The sequence below is a fragment of the Sorex araneus genome, chromosome 4 (assembly GCF_027595985.1).
Source record: "Sorex araneus isolate mSorAra2 chromosome 4, mSorAra2.pri, whole genome shotgun sequence".
In the NCBI taxonomy this organism is placed as follows: domain Eukaryota; kingdom Metazoa; phylum Chordata; class Mammalia; order Eulipotyphla; family Soricidae; genus Sorex; species Sorex araneus.
This window is the reverse complement of record NC_073305.1, coordinates 181,932,693-181,946,670: the sequence shown is the minus strand read 5'-3', so window position 1 is coordinate 181,946,670 and position 13,978 is coordinate 181,932,693. Positions and strand designations below refer to the sequence as shown.

General features: G+C 58.4%; 1 protein-coding gene across 1 annotated transcript in view; it reads right to left on the bottom strand.

Moving 5' to 3' along the window:
* TIAM2 (TIAM Rac1 associated GEF 2) overlaps positions 1-9,841 on the bottom strand; it is a 113,679-nt gene extending 103,838 nt beyond the window's left edge. The window contains exons 1-2 of the mRNA XM_055135070.1: positions 9,724-9,841; positions 4,250-5,341 (exon numbers count right to left, since the gene is read on the bottom strand). Coding sequence (XP_054991045.1) covers positions 4,250-5,335 — 1,086 coding nt within the window. The 5' untranslated portion in view covers positions 5,336-5,341; positions 9,724-9,841. The remainder of the gene's footprint in view (positions 1-4,249; positions 5,342-9,723) is intronic.
* Between the last annotated feature and the right edge of the window lie 4,137 nt (positions 9,842-13,978).

Below are 13,978 nucleotides of genomic sequence, written 5' to 3'. Positions count from 1 at the left end.
GGATACATGCATAAATGGATGAGTGAATGGATACATGCATGGATGAATGGATGGATACATGCATGAATGGATGAGTGAATGGATACACGCATGGATGAATGGATGGATACATGCATGCATGGATGGATGGATGAATAGATATATGCATGGACGGATGGGTGGATGAATGAATACACGCATGGCTAGATGTGTGGATGAATGGATACCTGCATGGATGGATGAATAGATACATGCATGGATAGATGGGTGGATGACCGGATACCTGGATGGATGGGTGTATGAATGGATACATGCACGGATGGATGGATGGTCCCAGCATGAGCGGGCACCAGTGCTAACAGTGCTCGGCCTCAGGGGCAGGGGGCTTTCTGCTGCTTCAGCAAGACCTGGCCTCTCCTGGTCGGCTTCCCCGAAGGAGCAAAGCCTTCAGGACCCCAGTCTCACCAACCTGACCAAACACTGGCTCCTCTTCCGCTGGGCTCCTCTCCCTTTCCTCCTGCCCCCCTGCTCCCTTCTTGCTCTTGTTCAGTTCTAGAGCTTTTCTGCTGCGGTTATTTTCGGGCCTCACTGGGTAGTGCTCAGGGCTACTCTCAGCTCATCACTGTTGGGTGGGTGGGTGGGCGGGGGTGTTCCCTGGGGTCCTGGGAGGAGTGGGGGGGAGATCACAAGGTGCCGGGGTCAAAGTGAGGCCTCGATGTGCAGAGCGTGTCTGAGCCCCTCAAACCCTCTCCCCAGCCCCTAATTAATTAATCTTCTTCCGGGCTCTGTCTCCCCACGGTGGTTGCTCTTCTGATTTTGACACATCAGTACTGTGATGTCTCTTCTTGGAGACTGTGTGGACTGCAGTGTGGACTGCCTTAGCGTCACACATGCTCTGTGACAAGCCACTGATGCCCCTTTATTTTTGTTTTCGGTCACATCCTGCCATGCTCAGGGCTTACGCCTGGCTCTGCACTCGGCAACCACTCCCAGCAGTGCTCAGGGAACCCTAGGAGACGCCAGGGATGGAGCACGGGTCAGCTGTGTGCAAGGCAGGCGCTCACCCACTGCGCTATGTCTCTGGGCCCTACTGACAACCTTTTTAAGAAAACAGAGCTTGATGTTCCTTTAACTGCAAAAGAAACACTAATTTGGAGATGAGACTTACATTTCTATCTCAAGTTCTATACAGTGAATTTAATTTTTTTTTCCTTTTGCAGCACCAGAGAGAGAAGGTGGAAGCATAGAGATGAAGTTTTAATTTTTTCAGACCTAAGAACATATAGCCACGAAGCACGGAAGGCGGGATCTGTGTGGAAAAAGTCTGTCTCAGTCAAACCTGACACATGACCAGTTGTGGGAATGCAAGTGAAAGTTTAGGAAAAAGTGAAAATAAAAAGGAAGAAGAAACCTCACGGGTCACCTGTGAAGTATTATTTCAAACTCGTCTCTAACTCGCAGCTGTCGTCACCCTAATGCCGTTAGTGGAAGCCGTCAATGCATGGTAACGGCGCTCAGTGGGAAAAACTTTAACTTATGGCAGAGCTGGCTTCTGTGATAACCAAGCACGTGCCTTCAGAAAGGCCACCTGGACCCCAGGAACCCAGAGCCCCGCCTTTAGAAGCGGGTGGGGGTCCCCTTTCCTCTCCCCAGCTCTGATGCTCTGACTCCGGTCAGCCTGCTCGTAACTGCACAGCCCGACAAACCACATGAGTCTGGAGGATGGAGCGTCCACAGGACTCCCGGAGGGTCATCAACCTCATTTCTGAGGGGGTCCCAGCAAGTCCGGGGGGGGGGGGGGGGCGGAGGCAAAACTCAAGACAGTCGTGAGGGGTCAGTGCTGAGACCTGGCAAGGCGGGAAGCTGCAGGGCTTGCCACGCGGGGGTGGAACCAGGCCAGTACACGCAGACCCTGAGTTCTGAGCAGTCAGTGCCCCCCAACCGCGGTGACACCGACAGACACTTTAGAAATGTCCATGTCCCCAAAGTCAGACCAAGCTCAGGAGACGCCAGGGCTGCACGGAGCAATAGTCTCTCGTGCCTGAAGAGGGGAGAGGGGGCCAGGGAGATAGCAGAGTCGGGAGAGCACTTTGCCTTGCACGCAGATGAGTCAGGTTCTATCCCTGACCCCACACGAGGTCCCTGGAGCACTGTGGTCCCAGAGCACAGAGCTGGGAGTCAAAAATCCAAACAATAATGGTAATTATGCACTGTAGCACTGCACTGTTGTCCCATTGCTCATCGATTTGCTTGAGTGGGCGCCAGTAATGTCTCCATTGTGAGATTTGTTGTTACTGTTTTTGGCATATCGAATACACCACGGGGAGCTTGCCAGGCTCTGACATGCGGGTGGGATACTCTCAGTAGCTTGCTGGGCTCTCCGAGAGGGGCGGAGGAATCAAACCCGGGTCAGCCGCGGGTGACTGATAGCAAATGCCCTACCCTCTGTGCTATCGCTCCAGTCTGATAATAAGCAATCCACTGGGGAATTCTCACCGGGGTGGCCAGGCTGTGGGGTCAGGCAGGAGTCCAGGAGGGGAGCTTATGCTGAACAGAGCAAAGGAGCTCTCCCGGCAAGTGGAGTGGACGTGAGGGACCAGGGTCGGGGCGGGGGCCAGGGCTGTGACCGGCACCAGTGAATTTCCTCCGGGGTTCAAGCCCCTGCACTGCAACCCACCCAAACACTTTCTCCAAGAAAATATGTACACAAGAATGCACACACCTGCACATCCACAGCCGCAGGCCTGGACGCACCTGCAGCCCGAGCCCGCAGGGACGAGGCCCAGGTCGGGGAGCTGCAGGCCAGACCCCCAGGGGACAGGATGTGGCGTCAACAGAGACAGGACAGCAGGTGGGGAGGGCGCTGGCCTTGCACGCAACTGACCCCGGTGTGACCCCCGGCACCTCAGGGTCTGCGGAGCCTCCGGGGGTGGCCGAGTGACCCCCCATCCCCAAGCAGGGGAGCACCCTCAGATCCTCCCCCTGATGCACCGTTCAGGCCACAAGATCAGCCGAGCCCCCTCCCCTCCCTGCCCACCCACCACCCACCCTGTCACCTGTTCCCACCAAGACTCCTGAGCACTGCCAACTAGACCCCCTGCCTCCCCACAGCAACTTCCATCTTTTTTTTTTTTTTTCAAAAAAAGACGAGAATCAGGCTCTTTGGGACAAAATGTGCAGGGACGGAACTCAGGGTGATGATGCTAAGGCGACAAACAGGAAGTGAAAGTCCACGGCCGGATGGTTTCACTCACGCGGGACAGGATGAAGGGACGCAGAATGCTGACTCCTAGGGTGGTGAGCAGAGAGGAAGCGGAGGGAGAGGGATGCTCAGAGGGGCCCGGGGAGGCTGGGGGGCTCGGAAGCCTGGTGGGGAGAATCCAGCATGCAGAGAGAAGCAGTTCTACGTGCCTAAAAGCCTGCATACCAGGCCGGTGAGACAGCGCGCCGGCAAGCTGCATGCGGTCCACTCCGGTTCAGTGCCCACATAGGGTGCCTCAAGCTCTGCCAGAGTGAGCCCTGAGCACAGGGCCGGGGGTGAGCCCCAAGCAGTGAGCCAGGAGTGAGCCCTGAGCACTGAGCCAGGAGTGAGCCCCGAGCACAGGGCCAGGGGTGAGCCCCGAGCACTGAGCCAGGAGTGAGCCCCGAGCACTGAGCCAGGAGTGAGCCCTGAGCACAGAGCCGGGAGGGAGCCCCGAGCACTGAGCCGAGAGGGAGCCCTAAGCACTGAGCTGGGAGGGAGCCCTGAGCACAGAGCCGGGAGGGAGCCCTGAGCACTGAGCTGGGAGGGAGCCCCGAGCACAGAGCCAGGGGTGATTCCTGAGCACCCTCAGGAATGGTCCAAAACCATAATAAAATTTCCTAATATTGTCCACCAATACGACATGGAGAGAAACGAGTGAAGAGAGAGAAACCCTCCTTGTTGCACATCCTATTTTTGTTTCGGGGGTCACACCCAGCTGTGCTCAGGGCTTACTGTCCACTGCGGGGATCAGGGCTACCCCTGGCCATGCCCGGGGGGCCTTCTGGGGTGCCTGGGATTGCACCGGCTCCACCTTGTCGAACTTTCTATGGTGCCACACAACTTCTTTATGGTGTCTGATGTTCAGAATGAAATTGGGAAACTTTTGACCGATTTTAAAATAAGAAGGATGAGAATGCATCAAAGGGAAAACACAAGCCCCCACACCCTGTGAAATGCTTCCCCCGGGGCACTCTCGGAGGGCGGCGGGCACATGGGGGGTGGTGCCAAGAGACCCCTTGGGCTCACCTGCAGTTTCCTTTTCTTCCTGGAGAGGCTGCCCGTCCAGTCGCTGATGCGCCGCATGCGGGCCTTCAGGGAGCTCTTGGCCGCGTCCTCGGTCAGGGCTCTGGACTTGCGGCAGGGGAGGGTGAAGGAGGCGTAGGGGGCGTCCCCGCGCCCCAGCCGCGCGGGCACGTCCATGTCCGACGCGAAGGACACGCGGTGGCTGAGGCCGGGCTGCGGGCCGAGGTCGTCGGCGGAGAGCCGGGCCCCGAGGGGCGCGGGGGGAAACGGGTCCCGGAGGGAGGACAGGGAGGCGCTCTGGCTGAAGGGCTTGGGGGGCGCGTCGCGGGGGGCGCTGGGGGCGGGCGAGGAGCCCTCGGGCTCGCTGGCCTCGCCGGCGCCGGGGCCCCAGGGCGAGTCGTACCAGGAGGACTCGGAGCTCAGCGAGCTGCTGCCCTTGCTGGAGCGCGGGCGCGCGGCGGGACCGCGGGGGCTGGGCGGCGAGGGGGCGTCGTCGGGGGCCAGCGCGGGCGAGTAGCGCAGCAGCTGCACCGGCCCGGGGGCGCCGCCCGGGGGGTCCGGGCCGCCCCCGCTGTGGAACTCCACCCGCAGGCAGCCGTCCACCCTGCCCGGCGTCTTGATGCGCACGCGGGGGCTGCCGCGCTCCTCGCCGGGCGGCGTGGACGCCGGGCTCTCGGGGCGCCCCGCGCAGGGGTGCGGGGGGCCGTTGTTGAGGTCTCTCAAGGCCGCGGGGCGGGCGGCCAGCTCATGGAAGCCGTTCCCCGGGGTCGGCGCCGCGGGGAGGCCCTGGAAGTGGCCCCCCGGGCCAGCCGTCCTGTGCTTGGCGTGGGCGCAGCCCTTGGCCGATCTGCAGGCGGGGGCGTCGGGCCGCGCCGCGTAGGGCTGGTTGGCCTTGAAGTGGGACAAGCAGCTGCGGGCCAGGGCCCGGGACTTGTAGCCTGCCCCGTGGCCCCATCCGTGCGGGGACTTCTCCTCTTTGGCGTGAAGGCTGCGGATCTTGAGCGAGCAAGGCTTCTGCTTAGCCCCAGCAAGCGTGCCGCTGTGCACCCTCGCGCCCTGTAGGGTGTACTGACTCTCCGAGTTCCCCATCTTCACCTAAAGGGAAAACAGCCACGTGAGCGGGAGTCACGTAGGGGCCACATGAGAGCCCCGTGAGTGAGAGCCCCATGAGAGCCCCAGGAATGAGAGCCCCATGAGTGAGAGCCACGTGAGTGAGAGCCCCGTGAGAGCCACGTTGAGTGAGAGCCACGTGAGTGAGAGCCCCGTGAGAGCCACGTTGAGTGAGAGCCACGTGAGTGAGAGCCCCGTGAGTGAGAGCCCCATGAGAGCACCAGGAATGAGAGCCCCATGAGTGAGAGCCCCATGAGTGAGAGCCATGTGAGTGAGAGCCCCATGAGAGCACCAGGAATGAGAGCCCCATGAGTGAGAGCCCCATGAGTGAGAGCCATGTGAGTGAGAGCCCCGTGAGAGCCAGGTTGAGTGAGAGCCACATGAGTGAGAGACACGTTGAGTGAGAGCCACGTGAGTGAGAGCCACGTGAGTGAAAGCCACGAAAGTGAGAGCCACAAAAGTGAGAGCCACAAAAGTGAGAGCCATGAGAGCCACATCAGTGAGAGCCACGTAAGTCACATGACAGCCACATGAGTGAGAGCCACGTGAGAGCCATGTAATTGAGAGCCACGTGAGTGAGCTATGTGAGAGCCATGTGAGAGCCACGTAAGTGAGAGCCCCATGAGAGACACGTGAGTGGGCCATGTGAGAGCCACATGAGTGAGCTAGATGAGAGCCACATGAGTGAGTCACATGAGAGCCACAGGAGAGCCATGTGAGTGAATCACGTGGGAGCCATGGGAGAGCCACGTGACAGCCATGTGATTGAGAGCCACATCAGAGCCACCTGAGCATGAGACTCAGTACAACCCCCAATCCATTATGACAGAACTCTTTTTTTTCTCTTTTCTATATTTTGGGCCACCCTTGGCTTACTCCTGGCTCGGCACTCAGGGATCACACTTGGTGCAGCTCAGGAGACACTGTGTGGTTCTAGGGATCAAACCCAGGCCACCACGTGCAAGGTAAGTACCCTACCCATGCACTGTCTCCAACCCATGATAGAACTTTGTTTAAAAAAAAAAAAAGTTCAGGGGCCAAATCACTAGTCAGCAGGGAGGGCGTCTGCCTTACACACACCGTGTCTGGTTTCGAGCCCCGGCGTCCCATCCGGTCCCCTGAGCACCCCCGGGAGTGATGCGGATGCAGAGGCAGGAGGAAGCTCTGAGCAGTGCTGAGGGCAGCCCACAAAACAAAAAAGCAAACAAAAACATCTGACCCGAGACCGGGGCAGCAAGAGAAGCCACCCAGGCTGGCACGGCTCCGAGAAGCGGGACAGCAGTGCTGACCGGGTCAGTCCCCTGGCCACGCCAGGAAACACCGCCACACCCTCAGGCTTGAGCTGCAAACACGTCACGGGCTGCGTGAGCGCTTCCCATACCCCACCCGCTGCCGCCCCCTCGGACACGCAGCGGGCTCGGGGCTGCCTGGAGACAGAGACCACCGTCTGCCGAAGTGGGTCCAGACACTGGACTCCTCACTCCGATCGAGCCTCATACTGGTCTGAGCCAGTGACTCTAAAGACCTCGGGGTCCCTCCTGCCAATACTCAGCCAGTGACAAACGTCATGCATACGTGGGGGCCCCCTGAGGAGCAGGTGGGGGGCAGTGGGCACGCCGTGCCAGACAGTGAACTCAGTCCTGCCCACAGGGCAGAGTCGCTGATTCCTACTGGGAGGGGGAAGGTGGGAGCATCGTCCTCCCCGTCCCAACAGCTGCCCGGCCCGGGGTCCACTCAGAATGCCTGGGCCGGGGGAAGTGCCAACAGCACACGGTGACCTGAGCAACCGTGACCCTCCAGAACAGACACCCCGGGAAGGGCGCGGCTGCAGGCACCCCACGGCCAGAGCTGCCCGGGATCCCAGAAACGAAAGGACCGGGCTGAGGGGGGTCAGAGAGACAGCACAGGGTTAAGGCACTGGCCTTGCAATGCGAGCAGCCCCGGCTGGAGCCTGAGCACCCCAGACGGTGGCCGAGCACCACCGGGAGAGATCCCTGAGCACAAAGCCAGGAGTCCCTGAGGATCACTGGCTGTGGCACAAAACCCGAACAACATCAGTCTGAGATTTAAAAAATAAAGTAATAAAACACGGGGTGGGGGGCTGGGGCAATAGCACAGCAGGTAGGGCATTTGCCTTGCACGCGGCCGACCCAGGTTCAATTCCCAGTATCCCATAGGGTCCCCTGAGCACCACCAGGGGTAATTCCTGAGTGCAGAGCCAGGAGTAACCCCTGAGCATTGCTGGGTGAGACCCAAAAAGCAAATTAATTAATTAATTAATTAAAAAACAGGGGAGAGGGGGAAAGTGAGGGAGAAAACCGGTCAGGCTACGGGGTGAGGGGGAACCTTTAGTGGGACAAAAAACAGTCAAAACAAACTTGTCTAAAGACATTCCAGTCGTCCCTTTAGGACATAAAAGAGCAAATGGGAACGGCTTGTTAGAGTGTGGGCGTCTGGGGCCAGAGCAAAGGTATGGCAGGAGGGTGCTGGCCTTGCATGGGGTCAAGGGGGGTTTGTAAGGGCAAAACTGACGCCATGACAGGAGGCAGAAATCAGCAAAATCAGCAAGGCCTCGCTCGGGTTGGGAACTAAACCAGTTCCAGTTTCCCAGCAATGAAACAATCAATGTGCAACTGGCCCACCTGAACCCTCCTGGGAGAGTCCCGGGCTCAGTCCATCAACTCTAACAACGCTCCCGACACTGCCCTGTGTTAACCCTACAAGAATGACTGCCTCTGTAACCATCGGCTGCTAGTGGAAACTACTGTTTGACTACTGCCGGACCAGCGTTACCCTAGACACTTGCCAACACACCCCTGTTTGGTAACCAAGTAAGATTGCTTTCTGAAACAGTAAGGCATGTACGGCTCATGCAGTCAAACCCTACAGAAACTGCTTGCTGCCTGAAGTCGGGGTCACTCTCAAGAGACCACTCTGCCGGTGAGACAGTTGACCCCAGCTAGCTGGAATAAAACCCCTATTGCTTTTGCATTATATCTCTGTCCATCTTGCCGCTTGGGAACCCACAGTCCCGGGCTGAACGGGTTCAATCCCCAGCACCCTATAAAGTGCCCTGAGCCATGAGCGATCCCTCAGTGTAGAGCCAGGAGCAACCCCTGAGCATCTCTGGGTGTGGCCCCGCCCCAGAACTAAACCAAAGAATGTGGGCATCTGAAATAATTGTTCAGATTCTTTTCTTTCCTCTAAAACCCCAAAGTGCTCAAGAGTCAGGAGCGAGGCCTGACTCGGTGCAGGGGGGGTCCCCAGCGGGCCTGTTCTAGCCAGAATATCGCACAGGAGGTCGGGGGCGGGGCTGTGTCCACTGAGTTTTCCAAATTCACTTTGCTGCTGTTCGTTCCAGCCCCCTGTGCTCTGGGCAGCCACCAACGAGTCAATGGTTTGCCTTCTCTTTGAGGGCAGTTACCAAAACACATTCGTAATTTAAAAAAATACAACTAGGGGCCCGAAGACATAGCACAGGAGTGAAATGCATGTCTCGGAAGTGGTCAGCCCTGGCTTCCTTCCTGGCACCACACGCCCCCCCCCCCCCCAGCACTGCCGGGTGTGGCTCTGGAAAGTGCTGGCAAGGCAGGGCCTGACACCACAGCCTCAGGCCTCACACTGAGGCCCCAGACGGGCGGGCTGAGAGTCCCCAGGGGGCCCCAGGCCTCCTGAAAGCTCCTGGGGAGCCCCGGAAATAAACTTTCAGGTTTTCGATTAAAAAGGAAAGTAACGGGGCTGGAGCGATAGCACAGCGGGTAGGGCATTTGCCTTGCACGCGGCCGACCTGGGTTTGATGCCCAGCATCCCATATGGTCCCCCAAGCACCGCCAGGAGTAATTCCTGAGTGCAAAGCCAGGCGTAACCCCTGAGCATCGCTGGGTGTGACCCCCCCCCAAAAAAAAAAGCAAAAATAAAATAAAAGTAACGTGGGCCGGAAAGACAGCCCAGTGGGTGGGGCGCTGGCCTTGCATGTGGCGGGCCTGGTTCGATTCCCGACACCTGGAGCTCTGCCAGGACCCCTGAGCACCACCAAGTGTCGCCCCCAAACTAAATAGTAGTAAAAAGTAACAACGGAACAAAGTCATTTGTTTATTTGGTTTGGGGGCTACACCCAGCAGCGCCCGGGGCTTACTCTTGGCTCTGTGCTCAGGGGTCCCTTCTGGCGGGGACGCAGGGGCACCATGGGGGACACCAGGGCTGGAACCCAGGTCGGCCGCTTGCAAAGCAAACGCCTTAGCCCTGTGTTATCTCCCAGGCCCTGAACAAAGCTGTTAAACCCACACCCATGACCTGAACAACTGTGACCCCCACAACACACACACACACACACACACACACACACACACACACAAGCCCGGCGTTACCTGCAGTCGCTCGGCTCCAGCTCTGTGCTCCAAGAGATGTGGCGGCCGTCAGCTTCCCCGGGCCCGGGAGCGAGGCGGCATGGCTAAGAGGGCGGGCAAGAGAGCCCGGGGGCCAACCCTGGAAAACAAGAGACGCGGGACACTGACAAGCTGGTCACTATGTCCTCCCCAAAGCCACCACCACCCAGGGCCAGTGGGAAGGGCCTGGAGACACAACCCGTGTCCAGAGTCCACGTCCCAGTCACACACACACACACACACGCACGAACACACACACACACACGCACACACACACATGCACACACACGCACACACACGCACACACGCGCGCGCGCACACACACACACACACACACACACACACACGCTGCCGTGAGCTCCCGGCACCACACAGCTGCAGAGGAAGCCGGCAGCGTCCACCCAGCCTGTCGTGGTCAGCACCTCGACCTGGGGCCACCAGTCCACAGACGCTGCTGCCGCTGCTGCAGGGCCAACAGCTGGGCAGGCACCTGCATCCCACACATCTGCCGGCACGGGGCCAGGCGTGTTTGGAGAGGGCACAGGAGCCCCAGCCTGGCATGACCCTGAACCCACCACGCTCTGCGCCTGCAGACTAGCCCCCCGCAGAACCCCAGCCAAGGGCCCGGCGGGCCAACGGGCCACAAAGCATCAGGCAGAGGCCCAGCGGCTGCAGGCGCAGGGGGCGGGCGGGCAGAGCAGCGCCCAAGGGGTCCCTGGGAACCCCCGACCCCCCCGACCCCCTTAGCTATGTTGATAGTCACATCTTCCCGTCTTCCTGTGCACAGCTAAGCTTTGCTCCAAAACGCGTTTGCTCTTGCAATGTAAACGCGCCAACACACACACACACACACACACACACACACACGCAGACGCTCCCCACCTTGTCCCCTGCAACCCCCACCCATCTCTCCAGGCCGGGAGCCTGGGGCCCGTTGCTCTGTCTCCGTCCCCCTGAGCACGACTAAGCATGGACCTCAGGGACACAGACCTCGCAGGACGGTTTCAGCCTGGGGCCGCGGTTTCCTGCCCGCTCGGCACGAGCCCCCCCCCCCCCGCCGCCCGTGCTCGGAGTGTGTGTCCGAGACGGCACCTCCTTTTGGCAAAGTGAGCACGGGAATCGCACCCAGAGGCGGGTTTTCAGAGCAGGGTTGGGCCATGATTATCTGATCTTGCACTTTCACTCTGGTTTGGTTTGGGGGTCACACCCGGTGGTGCTCAGGGAGACGCCAGGCTCAGTGCTCAGGGATCACCCGCGGGGGGATGCCCCGGGGACCATATGCGGGGACAGGGTGCACGTGCACAAGGCAGCCCCCCGCGGGCCCCGAGGCTGTGCCTTTGACTATTCCTGTCACATCAGCGTCATTTGACCACCGTGAGTTGACGAAGTGACTCGTGACAGCAGGGTGTCTAGGCCCGTCCCTCTGCACCCCTGCCCCCACGCCCCCATCCGCCCGGGTGGGAGGCGCTTCTGGTTGGGGGAGGGGCTGCTGCCAGGGGTCGGGCATAGCTCTTGCCGCTGTTCCCGCCAGCTCCTCTCACGGCTGGACGCTTCCCCGTCCACGGTCCCAGCCACTGCCCCTCCCTGCCCTGCCCCCGGCCCTTGGCTTCCCCCTGCAGGCCGGTTCCTCTGCTCTTCCCTCCGCTCTCCGGGTACTGGTTCCGCCCAGGTATTCTTCCACCCGCACAGGAGAGAGGCCAACGCCCAGACACGCGGCTGCCCTCCTCCGCCCCCACCACAGTGCTCACACACCCCCCACTGTCCACACCCTGGCCAGCGCATGCTGCTCAGAGAGAGGCACCAGCTGACAGAGAGACACCCCCACTGGACTTGGGTCCTGAGTCGCATCAGTGATATGACTCTACTCTCTGTACAGTGCTCCAGAGTACAGTCTGTACTCCACTCAGTGCCTATACTCTGTACTCTACTCCCTGTACAGTGCTCTCAGAGTACAGTCTGTATGCTACTCTCAGTGTGTATGCGCTGCCCTCTACTCTCTGTACTATGCTTTAGAGTACAGAGTCTGTCTATGCTCAATGTATATATCCGGTACTCGACTCCCTGTACAGTGCTCTCAGAGTACAGTCTGTATGCTACTCTCAGTGTGTATGCTCTGCCCTCTACTCTCTGTACTACGCTCTAGAGTACAGTCTGTCCTCTATTCTCAACGTATATATCCGGTACTCGACTCCCTGTACAGTGCTCTCAGAGTACAGAGTCTATGCTCTACTCTCAGCATATATACCCTAGACTCTACTCTTTGTACTATGCTAAGTACAGAATCTGTACTCTGCTCCCTGTACTGTGCTCTCAGTCTATACCCTGTACTCCGCTCCCTGTACCGTGCTCTCAGAGTCTATACCTGTACTCTGCTCCCTGTACTGTGCTCTCAGAGTCTGTACCTGTACTCTGCTCCCTATACTGTGCTCCCAGAGTCTATACCTGTACTCTGCTCCCTGTACTGTGCTCCCAGAGTCTGTACCTGTACTCTGCTCCCTATACTGTGCTCCCAGAGTCTATACCTGTACTCTGCTCCCTGTACTGTGCTCCCAGAGTCTGTACCTGTACTCCGCTCCCTATACTGTGCTCCCAGAGTCTCTACTCTGTACTCTGCTCCCTGTACTGTGCTCTCAGAGTCTATCCCTGTATTCTGCTCCCTGTACTGCGCTCTCAGAGTCTATACCCTGTACTCTGCTCCCTGTACTGTGCTCTCAGAGTCTATACCCTGTACTCTGCTCCCTGTACTGTGCTCTCAGAGTCTATACCCTGTACTCTGCTCCCTGTACTGTGCTCTCAGAGTCTATACCCTGTACTCTGCTCCCTGTACTGTGCTCTCAGAGTCTATACCCTGTACTCTGCTCCCTGTACTGCGCTCTCAGAGTCTATACCCTGTACTCTGCTCCCTGTACTGTGCTCTCAGAGTCTATACCTGTACTCTGCTCCCTGTACTGTGCTCTCAGAGTCTCTACTCTGTACTCTGCTCCCTGTACTGTGCTCTCAGAGTCTCTACTCTGTACCCTGCTCTCCGTCTCATGCTCTCGGAGTATGAATACCTACTTTGTGCTCTGTACTCTGTAGTACAAAGAGCACACACCTTGCGTGTGACCGACCCCAGCTCAACCCACAGTCCCCCAGGATCCCAGGAGCACCCCCAGAGGCCGCTCTGGCCTGCCGAGCAGCTCAGGTATCCCCCGCTCTGCATCTTCAGACCCCACACTGAGCGGGAGCGGCCCCCCCAGCACCAATCACACGCCACCCCCACCCCAAACAACCGTACCTCAACCAGCACACGCCTTGCACATGTGCGACCCTGCATCGGATGCCCAGGGCTGCATGAGCCGCCAAGCACAGCCCCACGCACCAGTGGCTCAGGCACCTCGAGAGATAGAGAAACTGTCCTGTTACACACACACACACACACACACACACACACACACAACCACCACCACCACCACAGCTCTCCTGCAGGGAACACTGTGATAAACAAGCTCAGAAACTCTTTGGGGGCGGCTGCAGAGACAGTGTGAGGGTGAAGGCACCTGTCCGGCCCGAGGCTGAACCGGTTTGACCCCCAGCACCATATACGGCCCCCAACACGGCCAGGATGACCCCTGAGCAGAGAAGCAGGACTAGACCCCGGGCGTTACCAGGTACGGCCCCGAAGCAAAACAAAAACAAAACTCAAGTCCTTGGCTGGTAGGGAGGGGGCTGCAGACATTTAGACAGCAGATTTCTTGCCAAGATTTAAATGAATAAGCAAACAGTATTTTTAAAGCATCTTTGAAATAGGGACGATTAAGAAGCTTTTTTTTTTTTTTGCTATAAAGGTTTTTCTTTAAAAATAAACAGAAGGGGCTGGAGCGATAGCACAGCGGGTAGGGCGTTTGCCTTGCACGCGGCCGACCCGGGTTTGATTCCCAGCATCCCATATGGTCCACCAGGGCTAATTCCTGAGTGCAGAGTCAGGAGTAACCCCTGTGCATTGCCAGGTGTGACCCAAAAAAAAGAAAAAATAAATAAAATAAATAAAAATAAACAGAAAATAATGTACACAATTTTGGTTGGGGTTTAGTTAAAGCTCTCTGCCTCCCCTCTGGAAGGTTCTTGAGGCAACATTATTTATAATGGGCTGGAGCGATAGCACAGCAGGTAGGGCGTTTGCCTTGCACGCAGCTGACTGGGGTTCAGTTCCCTTCATCCCTCTCGGAGAGCCCGGCAAGCTACCAAGAGTATCCCG